At 45.9% G+C, this 15544-nt stretch overlaps 1 protein-coding gene across 1 annotated transcript in view; it reads left to right on the forward strand.

The window, feature by feature from the left end:
* ERC2 (ELKS/RAB6-interacting/CAST family member 2) overlaps positions 1–15544 on the forward strand; it is an 809820-nt gene that overhangs the window by 645043 nt on the left and 149233 nt on the right. Inside the window, exon 19 of the mRNA XM_081160189.1 lies at positions 3845–3910. Coding sequence (XP_081016315.1) covers positions 3845–3871 — 27 coding nt within the window. The 3' untranslated portion in view covers positions 3872–3910. The remainder of the gene's footprint in view (positions 1–3844; positions 3911–15544) is intronic.

Genomic DNA, 15544 nt, shown 5'->3' on the forward strand with positions numbered 1-15544 from the left:
TTCGAAGTTTTCAGAAAGTGTCAGAGAAGCCCTGAACTAAAGGTGGGGCAGGGCTGGGTCTGGTGAAGGTCCCTGTTGTAACCAGGACACTCTCCTTGCATCTCTTTCCATCTCCTCCTGAAAGAGGTAGTGGCTAACTTCTCACAGAGGCAGTGGGCTGATGTGAGGATGACACTTCTATAATGTCACTCTCATTCCCAGGTAGAACAGACATGACAATAAGGTCCCCATCAGGGACCTCATCCTCTGAGTTCAAGAAAAAAAAAAGCTGGCCATCAAATCAAAGAGAATTGCCAGGTTTTGTTTTGGGGTTTTGAATGTTTTTTAAAAATATCCAGTGATGGGCTAGGGCTTGCCTGCTGGTTGTACCTAAAGCTGCAAAATAGAGGCCAATTAAAGGTTTACACCGGCCATTCATCAAGTCAGATTACAGAGTTCCTGCCCAGAGCTTTTGTGCCGGGGCCAATAAATGCCCCCCACACGGTGAGTCTCCAGTCCTGCAGCGATGACTCAGTCCTTTGCCCTTAGATCTTGTCATCAGCATGGCCCCGTTAGTGGCCCATCTGGTGAGGAATTTTGTTTTATCTCAGAATTTAGAGAATCCCATTAGGGCCCAGCATCTGGGATGCAGGATTGCCATCATGGCCTCATATCATCTCTCGAGCCATAGATACATCCTGAGCTTATTTGAGAGTTAAGGCTCCTCTGTCTTCAGAATTTGCTGTATGTTGTGGTCACGGCGCTCTGGGCTTCAGCCCACCTTGGATGCTCCCATCCCCAGATGCTGTGGACGAAAGCCCTTGGATGACTGATGGACTAGAGGTTCTCTTTCCATCCGGCTATTTTGGCAGCTCCTGGCATAGCCATCACTCACGAAGGACACACGAGGGAGCCGACTCAGGCAGCATCCGGAACAGCCAGTGCAAAGTGGATTTGGAAACAGACTGTCCCGGCCGGATAGATACACTTTAAAACTCCAAATATTTCTAAATAACGTGGCATAAAGCTAGTGATCAAGCAATATCTATCTGTTTCTTATTTTTGGTCCCCGAATTTACATTTCTGTGTGGTAAGATTGCTGAATAAATTAATATCTGCATCCGAGATGCAGGCAGTGCAGGAGTCGAACAGCTGCGAACGTTTGGCACTGCTCGGAGCTCCCTCTCTGATTAGCCCCTGCATTTTTGTTTTTCATTCCCCAAGCAGACACTCACGCTGACCCAGATCACTTGGTGATTAGGGTCAATTCACGTTGAGGCTTTGAAGATGAGAGAGAGCAGAAATGGCCACCACTTCCCTTTCTATTTTCTTTTAAGAAAACTTTAAACTTTAGAAACTAAAAACTTGAAAAAAAAATGCATAATATTACAAGTTCACTAGAGGAATTTATCCACATTTCTGCCATGTTAAATGTTAGCAAAGTTTATATTGGACTGTCATATTTCTTTACTTTATTCACCGGCATACAAGACGTCGATCTCAACATCTGGTTTTTAATAACCCTCGACATCTGGGAGCTCCTTTTTATCCCTATGGTGGACGAGGCACAGTAGTGATATTGGCAGTGTATATTTTCAAGCTACAACTCCTGTCTCATTCAATCATAATTAATTACCGCTTTTTAATGTATTTAATTTGCTAAAAGAGATTTGCATTAGACCACATTTCACTGTTAAGAAAATAGCAGTGGATTTTGGTGGCAGTGGCTTTCCTCTTTTCTTTCTTTCTTCTTATTTAAAATTTAAAACCCCGTGGGAATGGATTTGAAACAAACTGAATGTATACATGCTTTTGGCTTTTAAATGCAAAATGAAATAAACTGCTCTGCAAGGAGGGTGATTTTGTAGTCTTTCAGAAGCGGTCAGGAGGGGCTGCAGGCTGCGTGGTAGGAAAAGCATTGTTTTGTTTTGTGACTGTGGCAAACCTTAGCATCTCTCTGTGCCCGGAGTTTCCCTGCAGCAGTAACTTGGGGGTCAGGAACCTTATGATGAAAGCCTCCATCCAGAGAAACACACTTACACACCCCCCCCCCAAGGTTCTGCGTTGAATTTCAAGGGGTGGCTAGACCCTTGTAACCCATTTGTGGGTGCCCAGGGTCCCATGCTGTAGACTTTTCCTTATTAGCATAAAAAGGGACACCAACTTTGCTTTTCTCCAGAAACTGAAAGGAAGTTTAATGAATGTAAAAATAAATGTTTCTCAAGTTATAGAGGAAAAGAAGTGGTTTTTTTTTTCGGTCAAGAGCAATTGCTAGACTGCGCAGTGACAAACACAGGTCAGTTTTACATGAGAAGACCCAGCCAAAATGATCACTGTACCTTATTTCTGTATTTATTTTTGCCAGTATATTCCTATCTAAACTGTCCAGTGCATAGTCACACCAAGTTGTACAGTTCAGACTGCGTGCAAGTCTCCTAATGGACTCCTATCAGTTGGGGATTCTTAACCCTTTGTGGTCCATGGCCATTTTGGCAGTCTGGTGAACTCTCTGAACCTCTTCTCCAAATAACATTTTTAAATGCAAAATATAAAATATGAAGAGATAGAAAGGAAACAAATTATATGAAAATTCAGTTCAAGACCACAGATCTAAACCTTTGAGCAGATGGAAATTACCTTTGCCTATTGGCAAAATTAGAATGAACTCTCTGAAACTGCTGTTTTTAAAGATAAAAAATGATCACATATTGGCGTTTTCATATGATTCAACCTGATATTGCAACAACTTAAGCAGTAAGGATCCAAATAGTGAGAAAATGTTCCAAGATTTTTGTTGTTTTTTTCCTAGCCCTGGTTTTGAAAACAAAGAAGCATGTCAAGGCAAAACCTGGTTTCATTGGGGATCTATTAAAAGACACAGCCCCCAAATTACGTGTGAGGCCACGAGTTGAACCCCTCAGTCTTCTACACTTTGTCTATCCTCGCAGTAAACAGTGAGAATTCTTGTTCAGAATAGGCCTCGTGATGGTGGTCTTCTTTTGAAGACACGTCTGTCTTCAAATATTGAATTCCCTTGCCTATCTGCCGCTTCACTAAGTGGGGAAAATGGCCAGAGCCATTCTGGAAATGTTTTCAGCAACAAGAATTCAGACCAAATACGTTTCAGTTTACCCACAGTTGAATACAATTTTAAGTTAAACAAAATTTCCTTTCTACAAGCATTCTACTGAATTGAAAGTTTACTCTCTCCTTTGAAACTTATTTGATTGCAAATGTATAATCATTCCATGCAAATGTATAATCATTCCAGGGCATGCACATCCTCTCTTGGCCTGAGAGCAAAACAGAACCTGACAACTGGGGATCCCAGCCTGTTTGAGCCTTTGTGAAATAACCAGGGTGAAGTTACTGAAGTTACTGAAGTTTGTTCCACCCAAGCAGAGCTTTTTTTTTCCTTTTTTTTTTTAATTCTTCTTCAGCCTTTATTGATACTTTAAGCTTAAGAGAAATTAAGGGTATTTGATTACTATAATTACTTCGCTGCTTACTTAAAAGGTTTAATCTACTCCTTAGGCATATGCAATTCCGATTGCACGCCTTCCAAAAAAATAATCGTCTGCTAATGTAGACTAATTTTAATCTTCTAATCCAATTTTGACACAGAGTCAGAGCCGGGTGGGCGGAATGTTTTTGCGTGCGGGTTGCCATAGAGAAGAAACTCAGTTATGTATTTGACAAGTCGGTGATGTGGAACTGAAGTTACTATGGATTCTTCCTCTAGCGCTTGAAGATTCCAAGCAAAGTGAAGATCAGTGTGCCCGAGCGGTGCGTCGCGGTGTCACTAACCTTCTGTTCTTTCATTCCGTGTCCCCCCCTCTCCGTGCACCTCTCCGGGCGGCCACAGGATGACGAAGAAGGCATATGGGCATAGCCGGGCCTGGAAACCAAAGTTCCAGTTTTGTTTCGAGGGGTGAGAAACCATCTTTTATATCACTTTTCTTGAAAAGATTGCATTCTGCTGCTGTGTTGTGTCGTGTGCGTGATCGATCGTGTTTGCTGATGGTTGTGACTGTGCCCCGTGTTCGCTTCTGTGTTCTGCGACCATCCCCGAGAGCCCTCTCCTTCCTACCCACCCCCCTGCCACTCCCCTGCCACCCTGAAACCGTATTATTGCTCTGCCTTGTTGGGCCTGGGGAGAGCACGATTCAGAAGTTTCTGTGTTATTTAAGATGTAAACTGTGCCCTTGCTGGAATTTACACACAGTTTAAAGGCATGGCTGTGGACTCAGACACTGTCACAATTCTCCAGTCGTGGTTTCCAGCCCACTGTTTGCTTTTGCCAGATATGCTAGTGCGATGTGACTCTCGCATCTCCCTGGTTGTGTCAAATGTTTGGCAAGAAATAAGGAGAATAAAACTGTAGATTTTTATGGAGCTGGAATTGTCATCTCTAAGAAGCCCATTTAATGGATTGGACTACCTCTTCTATGGCAGTTCTGAAGAAAACACAAGGATCAAGGCAGAGTGGTGGAGAATGGATAACTGTGCCTCTCTAATGAATTAGAATAGAAATCTTAATATTGGCAGGTCTCACCAGCGGCCATATCTGTTGCATTTTTTACAGTTGCTCTTCTACGGAGCTTTGCACTATAAATGTCATGCATTGCATTTTTTAGAATGTTTTGCTCTTCTAAAGGTTGGTTTTTAGCTTTGAAGAACCCACCCGTTATTTCTGCCCTATGTGCATTATAATGGAATAGCGGTGCTTGCAGTTGCCACAGTTATAAACGGAACGTTGGACTCTAGAGACTTTTGCTGCTGGGACTCACATCTCTCCAGGATACTGCAGGCTGTTTGACACCAGGTCACAGCTCCCTGGCGTTGAATGTACCTATGGTGACATGGAATGAGGTAGGAATGTGGTAGATTGTGTGCCATGGTGATTTTTTATGGTCAAAAAGTACTGTATACGTAGTTCTTTTTCTGGGACAAACATGAGATGTCACAGGACTGCAGAATCACCAGGTCTGTGATTAGAGAGGCAGTTTTCTGGGATAACTTAACAGGTGTGCCATCCTCAAGCCTCGCCTTCATATTTCATGGCAGTGGGGCTTTGGGTGAATTTTAAAACAATCACTAGTACGTTATCCCAATGGGTGACAGTTCCATTGGTGTGTTTCATTGCTTGGTTTGAATCTGTCGTAGTCCCACCAATGAGTCAGATTGCTTCCTCTGGTCCTGCAGGTATTACCCAGGGGGTAATTTTCAGGTACAATTTCTTTCTGTGTAGTAAAGTCGTAACACCTCCTGGATCCGTATGCTGCCAACAGAACCTTGTTCCTGGTCACATCAGAGCATCTCCTCCCGTCTGTCTTTCCTGGGTAAAGGGGGGAATGGCACTGGAATTGTGTCTTCCAGAAGTGAAGTGGCTCCAAAGGGGAGCTTGTCAGGATGAGGATGTGGGGAAAGCAGGTCAATTCTTTAGGTTCTGTCTGAAAGACTGTCCCTGTGTCTAGGGAAAACTTTAAGAGAAATATCACATTTACTCACCTAGAAAAGCTAATAAAAGAATAAATTGACCTAAAACGCTATTCAATGAGAAGAAAAGGTTTCATAATGTTAAAAAGCAAACGTGTCCAATCTGCCTACCACATGCATGGAGGAAGGCTCTAATAGTTTGGGGGTTGTCCTGAGAAGTGTGGTCCTATTTGGGGCTTTTCTATGAAGCTGCTGCATCTGTATCATGAAGGTTAGGGTGTGAGGCTGCATTTCTGTCTCTTCCTGAACCATAACGATTTTTATTGCTCTTTCGTAAGATTCATGACATCCACCCTGCCATCCCCCGAGATAGGAACCGTGCTATCGTCCTCAGGATGGAACTGGTGCCAGAGCCCACAGAAGACCTTGCTTTGCTCATGAATTTCCCCAAACGCCATGTACCCCCAAAAACAAATGTCTCCTGAAAATTAGTCAATATATAATTCCACTTTAATATGTTGTAATAAACTTTATAGGCTTCTGAGGAAACTACTTATCTTTCTTTATGACTCCTTTAAACAAGTTTACTCAGATATCTTCAGGCTTTTAAAACCGTATCTTAGGGACTTAAATAATGAGATGCTGGGGAACCTTCTATTTTGAACAGCCGCTGCATGTTCTGCGTCACATTACAATCTGTGGGGCCCAAGGAGACGTTAAATTTATAACTGAGGATGGATAATAGTGGCACGTTAAAAATTAACTGTTTTGAATATTGTGATTTATTACCCTTATAAAAGAAACATTACAAGAAGTTACTTTACTCAGCATCGGCAATACGTGTATAAGAGTATCTAAAGGCCCTGGCTCGAATCTGGTGTTTTTGGTGCTAAAATGAATCATAATTTGGGAAAAGTTGTTCCAAAAATGACAAAGAATTGGGATTCGCGTAACAACCCTGACAGCTCCTCCCTTTTTCGCCACTTCTGGCCCAGGCACAATTTATTTCTCTCACTGTGACCATTCAAGGGTGGTGCTTTCCGAGAGCAAAGTGGGCCGGGGAAAGTTTGCTTTTCTAAAGAGCTTTGACAGCCCCCAGAGCTAGCCTTCCTCCCCAAGCCAGGCCTCACGCCCCAGCCCAACATGATCCGTGTGTGACCCGTGTAGTCACAGGACCCTGAGCCTAGAGGCGCCACTCTCGGTTTAATGCGCTGCTGTCACCGATATGAATTTCTTAGTAATTTTTGAACAAGGGGGCCCACAAGTTCATCTTGCACTGGGCACTGCAAATTACGTAGCGGTGCTGCCTGGATGCACCATATACCCTGCTCCCAGATTCTCTCTGTTCCCCTCCCTATTGGCTCATCCTTACTCCTGTTTTCTCAAGGCTAGAACTCCCCTTTGTCCTGCCTCACTGTCACGATTTTCCTGAAGAGGGTCCATGGGGTCATGTTTCCAGCATGTTGTTGCCCTCATGGGCCTCCCTGAGATGCATATTCAAACACTGTCCTCTGCCCCCCACTTTCCAACGTGAAAATGTCCTCCTGGAACCCTAACTGCATTTTCTGTCTTGCTTTCCAAGATACAGGAAAGCAGCTACTTAATTCACCATCATTTTCTTTTGGGAAAACCCACTGGATGTGGCAATCATTCGTGTCAGCAAATAACTTCATTTCCATTGAATGGAGGGGCTTTCCTTGGACCCCCAAGAGGCGCTGTGGATGTGAACATTTAATGAGGTGGGGCAGTGAGGGACCAAATCGAGCCACCGTGTGAGACCTAGTGCCACGTCGGCCTTGACGCTTGAATGCTCCAGCTTTTCCTGTGAACTCTCCTAGTTGGGCAGACATAGAGCACAAGATCATTTTTATTTCTTAAACCACTAGAAAAGAATACGTCTTATTAGATTGAAAACACATGCAAATTTTTCGGACCTGATTCATAAGAATACAGATGTGGGCATTAACCAGCTTTGGCAGGGGGCTGTGATGCCAGCAGATGCATCCTGTTCAAAATGAAAAACCGTAGCTCTGCGCCACCAGCGCACGGACCACGTTGCAGAGTGAGAGCGCGGCACCAAGCACTGGGCCCCAGGAAGGGTTTGTCACACTAGAAGCAGAGCCCGAGGCTGGGGGACTCTCCCGCCTCCCCTCAGGCAGAGTGGGGACAGAGTGTTCTTGGCTGTGGCAGAGAGTTTACCCTCCTTTGCCTTCTCCTCGTAGACAGGGCCCAGCCACCAGCCTGCGCTTGCCCTGCGGCAGGAAGGGTCCTGTGGCTGGGAAGGAAGCCCTGGAAGGAGCCCTGGTTTCTCAACTGAAGTCCTGGTTTCTCTGCAAAGTGGAGGTTTGCTTTTATACCCCCTGAATGAGCTGCCAAGGAGGGTTTTTAGTTCAGTCTAAATCTCCCGTGGCTGAGGACCTGATGCATCAGCTCTGCGTGCCGTTGGCTACAGAGACTTCTCTTTCATTTACTTACCCATTCATTTGATTGCTTTTACTGACTCATCCATGCTTTCCTCAGGTGGTTAAATTCTTGGTTAGATGCTGAGGAAACAATGCTGAGTAAGTTGTGATTGCTACTCCATGAATCTTACCATCTAGTTGAGGAAAACATATCATATAGAATTAAAAATATGAATGGAAACCTTATATATTTTGATCATTGCTTTGATGGAAAACAGGAAGATATTGAGATTAATAAAAAGAACCTACTTCCAAATGGATGTTCATTGAGCATCTTTCCAAGGAAATGAGTGTTAGGCCCAGCCTTGAAAGGAGGAGAGTCAGGAGGTATCTATGCCAGGATGTGGACCACCCGGGAGGTGGTCCCAGGCAGGTGTGCAAAGGGCTGGAGGTGGGAAAGGGCGTTATGGGCTGAGGGAGCTTGAAGACCACAACTCTGGGTAAAGAATAAGACTTTAGAGGAAGAGGAAGAAGTGGGAAGGGGTCGGATCATGTTGACCAAGGTAGAGAGTTTGGGTTTTAGCCTAAGAAAAATTAAAAAATGAAAAGAAAATCATTGGCTTTTAAGTAGGGACATGACATGATTTGATTTATGTTGCAGAACAAACCTGGCCGCTTTGGAGAAGATGAATTGCCATGGCAGGAAGAGCAGATGTAGGGGCCGCTCCATCATTTGTGAGAGAACTGATGGTGCTGACCTGGGTATCAGTGGTGGGGAATACGGACAAATGGACAAACTGGAGATGAGGCTAGGAAGTGAAGCCAGGAGGACTCGGGTGGGGAGGTAAGAGAAAGACTAAATTGAACATGCCTCTAGGTTTCTTCCCTGTGTGTCACAGCCGGGGCAGGCCATTGCTGGAGGGAGGGGACCTGGAGAGGAATTTAGAGGCCTGTTTCCCCTCTGTGTCTGGTTGGACTGGCCAAGGGAGGGGCAGACTTTGACTCGCCCTGTTTTGCATTTGCCTGTATACCAACCAACGGGGGCGTCTCTGGCCTCTCACTGCAGTGACATGAGCATAGTTGAAGTCTAACTTCAAGAGTTAGACTTCCTCTGACTCTCAAAGAAAAGGAGAGAACTTGAATATCAAAGATTGCAAAGAAAAATCAGCAGCCATAGATCACAGAGATGTGTGGGGCATAGTGTTCTAGAAAAAAATCCTGTTCCTGAAATCATAGAACATTGAAAAGGACCCAGAGAGAGAAGGAAGGTGCCATTGGCTCTTGCACCCCTGAACGCTCTAAGAATCAAGAATTCTGTCATCTGAGGGGTGGCCTCATGAGATTTCGGCTGCTTACCAATGAATGATGACCCGTCTTGAAATTCTGAGCACTGTATGGCTGGGTGGCCTTGTGTGAGTGTCCCCAATCTGCTTCTCCATTTTCTCATCTGTGGAAGGTTGTGCACACCTCCCAGGGACATGGTGAGGATGAGATGATGAGATGAGATGAGATGAGATGAGATGAGATGAGATGAGATGAGATGAGATGAGATGAGATGATGAAATGAGGTGAGGTGAGCCTGCTGCAGGGTGAGGGACTCAATAGAACATCATTATTGTTGTTACTACTGGGCTTGGAAGAGCTGACTGTATACGGTAACTGAAGAAAGTGGTTGATAACTCTGGAGCGGGTGAATTTGGGATTCGGGGTGGTAAAAGAAAAGACAAAAGGAAGAAAAATCAAAAGGGGAAATTTATTCCTATGACCATAGCCACACAAGCCGGCTACACAATTTCTAGCAAGTCTTAAACCATGTGTGCCCTAAAAGCACACCCTCTTCAGTCACCTTCATTTTAATGATACCTGGGAATAGCAAAGGCAGGTTTGATGGCTGGAGACCTTGGATCAGTCTGTGTTTCTAGCAGAGGGTTTCTTTCTGCCGAAAGAAAAATCTAGTGAGTAATGTGAAAAGCCAATGAATTTTTGATAAACAATTGTGAACTGGTGAATTGGAAGAGAGAAAAGAATAATATATTTTTAAAAATATATTTTTATTGATTTTAGAGATGAAAGGAAAGGGAGAGAGAGAGATAGAAACTCAATGATGAGAGAGCCATTGATCGGCTGCCTCCTGCATGCCCCCAACTGGGGATCGAGCCTGCAACCCGGGCATGTGTCCCAGCCGGGAATCGAGCCACTATCTCCTGGATCCTAGGTCGATGCTCAGCCTCTGAGCCACACCAGCTGGGAAAAAGAGTAATATTAATGATGTCTTAATCCACTGCTTTCTGCTCTGGAATATGACTGACTCAGGCGCTGGGGCAGAAGATTTTAAGCTGAATAAAGGGCAGTAAATAAGTTCTGGTGGATTTTTTCTGGAGCTTGTGAGTTACCTGGCAAAGCAAGGCTCGTTGGCTTGGATATGCCCACACTCCCAGGCCCCTCGATCTGGCCGTGAACTCATAAACAAACAGCGGTGAGACATGAGCATGGGCGTTGTCGCATTACATTGCACATTCCCTGTGCCGGCGCTGGCGCTCGGGGGAGGCCAGCCTCTCCCACCCCTTTGTCATTTGCTCTGGACTGCGGTGCTGGCCTGGTCCTGTTTAGCCTCTTTATTAATGATCTGTAAAGGGGAGAAAAGAACATGTGAAAGAAAGTCGCAGATGACACTAATTTGGGAGGCGCTGGAAACACTAGAGAGGTCAGAAAAATCACACAAGTGGCCCGAAGAAGGTTAGGAACATGGAGGGGAAATAACAAATCTTGGAGAAGACCAGACGCTCACATCTGGTGAGAATTAATCAGATATCAATGGGTGGGAGGAGTATGGAAAACTGAACTCTGAAAGAAAAATAATAAGCTGAGTGGACTTGGGGACATCCAGCCACGGGTGAGAGCAGGGAGAAGAGAGCGCCGATGGCAGGTAGCTCTGTCCGCGTGCTAACAGGTGCCGGAGAGACATGCATCGCCCTTTGTGACAATCCTGCTCATAAACTGTCTTACACCTGGGACATCACGATGTTATACACTCTCGTTTCCAGAGGGTCACCCAGGTTACCAGGAAGATGGAAGGGTTTTTAAAGAACACAACCACTCAGTGATGTGAGGACACCATTCAGTGTCAGATGTTGATTCATGACTCCTAATACAGGGGTGGGCAAAAGTAGGTTTACAGCTGTGAGTACATGAAACACAGAGTGTATTTATTCTTGTATTATTTATTAACTATTGTATTATTTCCATATGAAAAGCTGTAAACCTACTTTTGCCTACTCCTGTAAGTGAGCATTAAACATATGGCCAGAACGGCACTTCCAGGGAGTTGAGAGGTTCCTCTTGTGGGTGAATGTGGATTGGAGAAGGCGCAGAGTTCTTCCTAAATCGGTAGGCCAAGAGTAGACACTCCTCAAGGCTGGCTTTGGGAAGCCACCCATTGGTGGGCAATGTTAACAAGCTGAGCCAGAACTTTCCTGGTGTTTCAGAGAGAGGAAGTCCAGCTCTCTCTCTTTCCAACCATCTCCATGGTCCCAACAAAATGGAAAACCAGGCAACAACGTCCAAAATAAGAGTGTATATTTATGGCCACCACCAGCTAGAATGGCTATATTCCTCTCTGCCACTGAGGCGTCGACTGGCTGGAGGCCACTTGTCACGCCCAGATGTGTCTTAACTCTATCTCGGGCCTTTCCCACAAAGGCCTTCCCAGAGTGACATGAGCTCTGCAGGGAGACTGCTGCCCACTTGCTACCAGATGATCCCGTGAAATAGGTGCTATAATCTCCATTTTCCCTGGGTGGCCACGGGGACCTTTTCCAGGAACATGCCTGTCAGAGACTCTAGGATAGGAATGTACACTCTTATGTGTACCTTCTAGCTAGGTTTTCCAGAAAATAGAATGCAAATGCTGGGAATCCCAGCATACAACCGAGAACAACTGTCCTGCGGAGTCCTTCCCTACGCCCCCTCATCTGTCCCATGCAGATCCTACTGTGGGTCACACTTGCCTTGGGGCTCACAGGGCTGCTCCCATGGTGATGGAATCTCTGGGATGTTTCTCTGCATCCTGCCTGTTGTTTCTTTCAGTCTCCAGGAGCTTTCCAGAGCCTGAGGGTCAGCCAGGCTCCTTTGTGACCCCACTGTGTGTCCTAGTAGGTTCAGCTCCTCCTGTGATGTCTGTGTCTGTACTCTCAGGGCTTGGGCAGCTGAGAATCCTGTCCATCTCCAAGCATGTCCTTAGCGCCTTGTCGCTGTGCAGGTGCAAGGCGGTGGAAGCAGAACTTCTGGGTGATACAGAAGAAAGCTTATCATCTCTTTGAGAGGAGATCATTTCTCAGTGAAGCCTGTTAGACCCAGAATGAAAAGGCGAAAGCCCATGTGCGGCTAAAGAGCCCTCCGTGTATATTGTACCTCTCACCTGCAGAGGAAAACATAGGATGAGGCTCTGAAATAAAAATCACAAAGACCACTTTCTCCAGGAAACCTGAAATCCTCCAGTGGCCCCTTCATTTCCCCCATTTATTACTTTTCGGTTCACTGTAGAAAACTTAGAGGGTTTGATGAGGCATCAGGAAAAAGCATTTCTTATAATCCTCATTCGGAGAAAGTGCCACTTTAAAGTCCATTTTCCTACACGGAGATGGTCATGTCAGTGTATACTTGATGGGACAGAGTTAGACTTTGCACGGTCTCTGGTGCTGAGCGGGTGGTGAGCACGCAGGCCCTGGAGTCACACAGACCCAGGTCAGGTATGGGTTCCACCACCCTTCCGTGCTGGCTTAAGCCTTTAAAGACTGTATTATTTACTCAGTGTCCCATGATTGCCTTTCCATGTTGACATATTGACATCTGTGCATAATTTTGATGTCTGCTCTGCACCAGGCCGTCGGAGAGCCTCGCCACGCTGGGGTGGGCACAGGGCAGCCCTCGGGGAGGGTGGGAGTGGCGAAGGTTGCCCAGAGCAATTGTTCTTGGCAGCGCTGTGAGGCTTCTTTGTTCCACACTCAGGTGTCAGCAAGGAAGCAGGATGCCTGTGGCTGCCCTGAGTCAGCGGCGGTGGAATTAGCAGCCTGCTGATCCCCAGCATCGCTCTTCTTTCAGTGCCCTTTGATCTCTGATGTAACTGCATTATTTGAAACGAGTTTCCGCATAAATTCCTGTACAAAAACATAAAACCCTCCATGGTTGAAAACGGGGTGTCCCGTTGCCCACGGTGTTGGGTTCTGACTGGGTGCTGCAGGTAGGGCTCTTTGCTGCCCTTGGTCGCATTTACCATTTACTTCTGTTTATACTGTAACCCCTGGCGCCAGGACTAGCTTGGGGATATGATGAAATCACATTAGAGGGAACCCTTCGCGCCCCTTTGTCTGGAGACAGGTGACACATTGGGAAATGAAAGCTTTCCTTTTGAGAGAGGAATGACTGGCCCGGCCAACAGCATCTCCACCAGCAGGTTCCACACTCAGCTCAGCCTCGCAGGCCTTCACGAGGACAGGCGACAGAAGAGAATTGTCCTTGCCTCCCAGGGAAGGTGGAGAGCAGAGACGGAGAACAAGCAAGTGCTCAGAGCCGCAGAGACTCCGTCCCTCCTACTCAGCAGGCTGGTGGCAGATAAGGAGGTGACTGTGGGTGAGGGCGCAAGCCGAGGCGCGCCGGAGGAATTTTCTCCGTGTTGTTATTTTGAAGATTGCGGATGCACCAACGCATTCGCAGAGGCCAGACTGCTAAGCCGGTTCCAGACTTCGTGGGTGAGGGCGACACCTGGGTGGAGGCGCGGGACTCCCACCCTTGGAGGCCCTCGGGGAGCTTTATGTACCTGAGTGGCTCTCCTTGGTGGGCCTCTCGCCTTGGGCAGGGACCGGGTGCAGGGAAGGATGGGCTCTCTCCACCCCCCCTCGGCTGGTCACTGCCATTCCAGCAAACACTGAGGGCAGGGACAGCTGGGGGAGCCTTCAGCCCAGTCCATGCATCATTGGGAATGTCCTCCAAGTGCTGAGGGCTGACTGCTGCTCCTCCCACTTCTGTCTCACGCACACGGCTCCCTCACCAGTGTAGAGAAAACACCATGTCCATCCCTGATTTTCAACTGATCCCCGTCAGCTCTATCAGGGTGGCAGGCAGGTAGCACCATGCCTGTTCAGAAAGTAAAAAAGTGAGGTTCCACCCTGGCCCGTATGTCTCAGCTGATTGGAGTGTCGTCCTGTGCACTGAAAGGTGGCGAGTTTGATTCCCAGCCAGGGCACATGCCCAGGTTGCAGGTTCCATCCCTGGTCCCTGAAGAGAGGCAACCGATCAATGTTTCTAACATTGATGTTTCTCTCTCCCTCTCTGTTTCTCTCTCTCTCCCTTCGTCTCTCTAAAATCAATGAAAAACATATCCTCAGGTGAGTATTAAAAAAAACCAGTGAGGTTCCAACAGTTGAGATTTTTCCAAAGATGCAGAGATGAACATGGGAGGTCGGACATGAACTTGAAATGACTGACTCTTGGTCAACTGCTCCTTCCCCTGCAGTAGTAATTCCCTAAAGTTGTTCCTCAGAGAACTGACAGTATTGGATAAGACACCTTTTTTTTTTAAGTTATAATAAAAGCATTCTGTGTTCAAATAAGTTTGAGCAAAACTGGATTAAACAGAATTAAAAAGGTTTCTTCATTGCAGGCCTTCTCAGAGCCTTTGGTAGGCCAGTGCCCTCAGGCTAGTTATCACACTCAGAGAGAAAGACAGGGTTGGCTAGGTTGGCTGCTCTTATTGCTCCTGGGTTTCCTCCCAGACCCTCAAATAGAATTAGTGCCCACGACTATATTTGGAGAGAGCTTTGCTGCAACCTGCCTTCTCTTTGGTCTTCAACATGGGCTATTTGCCCTAGCAGGTGGAGCTACCACCACTGTTTGGAGTAGTTAACTAGGAGCCCACAGGGCCCTATGCCTTTAAAAGGGATGAATGGTCCTGAAAAGGAGAAGGCAAGTAGCTCAGCACCACCATTAAGCTTCATTTCCCTTCCTATATTGGGCAGCTATGTTTTGCCCAGTATTTACCTAGAACTTGTGGGTATATATATGCAGTATCTAATAAAACATACAAAGGGGAATTGGGACCTTTAGCCAAGTTGCCTTCATGAGGAAAATGGTGCAGGGGCTAGGATGCCAGGAAAGATGAGAGCTGGCATTTCCTTTCCTGCGTTATCTACCACATGCCGGCCACTGTCCTAAATCAAGTTTCAGCAAGTTTTTTTTGTAATAGCCAGATAGTAAATATTTTAAGTTTTGTGGAATAAAAAACAAAATCAAGAATATTATATAAGTATTTGTATAACAAGAAAGAAAACACGTTTCACAGTGTTTTTTGTTGATAAAATTAAAAATATAATGAGCACATTTTATTTATTTATTTTTTGCAATACATGTCTACTAATGAGAAGGATAGTGCTCTTTTGGGGGGGAAACATTTAACTTAATTGGGGTTCAAAGTTATTGTTCTTTGTCATCAAAATCTATTGCAAATGCCCTGGCTGGTGTGGCTCAGCTGGTTGGGCATGTGGAGGAGTTTATGGAGTGGGAGTGGGAGCTCTGCCTCCCAGATCTGTCCCTTAGTAGCTGTGTGACTTTGGGCACATTATTTAATCTCTCTAAGCCTCAGTGTCCTCATCTGCAAGATGGGGGCTTTTAGGAAGCTCAAAAAGATAATGATTTAAAATGCTAGCCCAGTGCAGGTACATAGCAAGCAC

Source organism: Miniopterus schreibersii (genome assembly GCF_964146895.1).
Source record: "Miniopterus schreibersii genome assembly, chromosome: 15".
Classification (NCBI taxonomy): domain Eukaryota; kingdom Metazoa; phylum Chordata; class Mammalia; order Chiroptera; family Miniopteridae; genus Miniopterus; species Miniopterus schreibersii.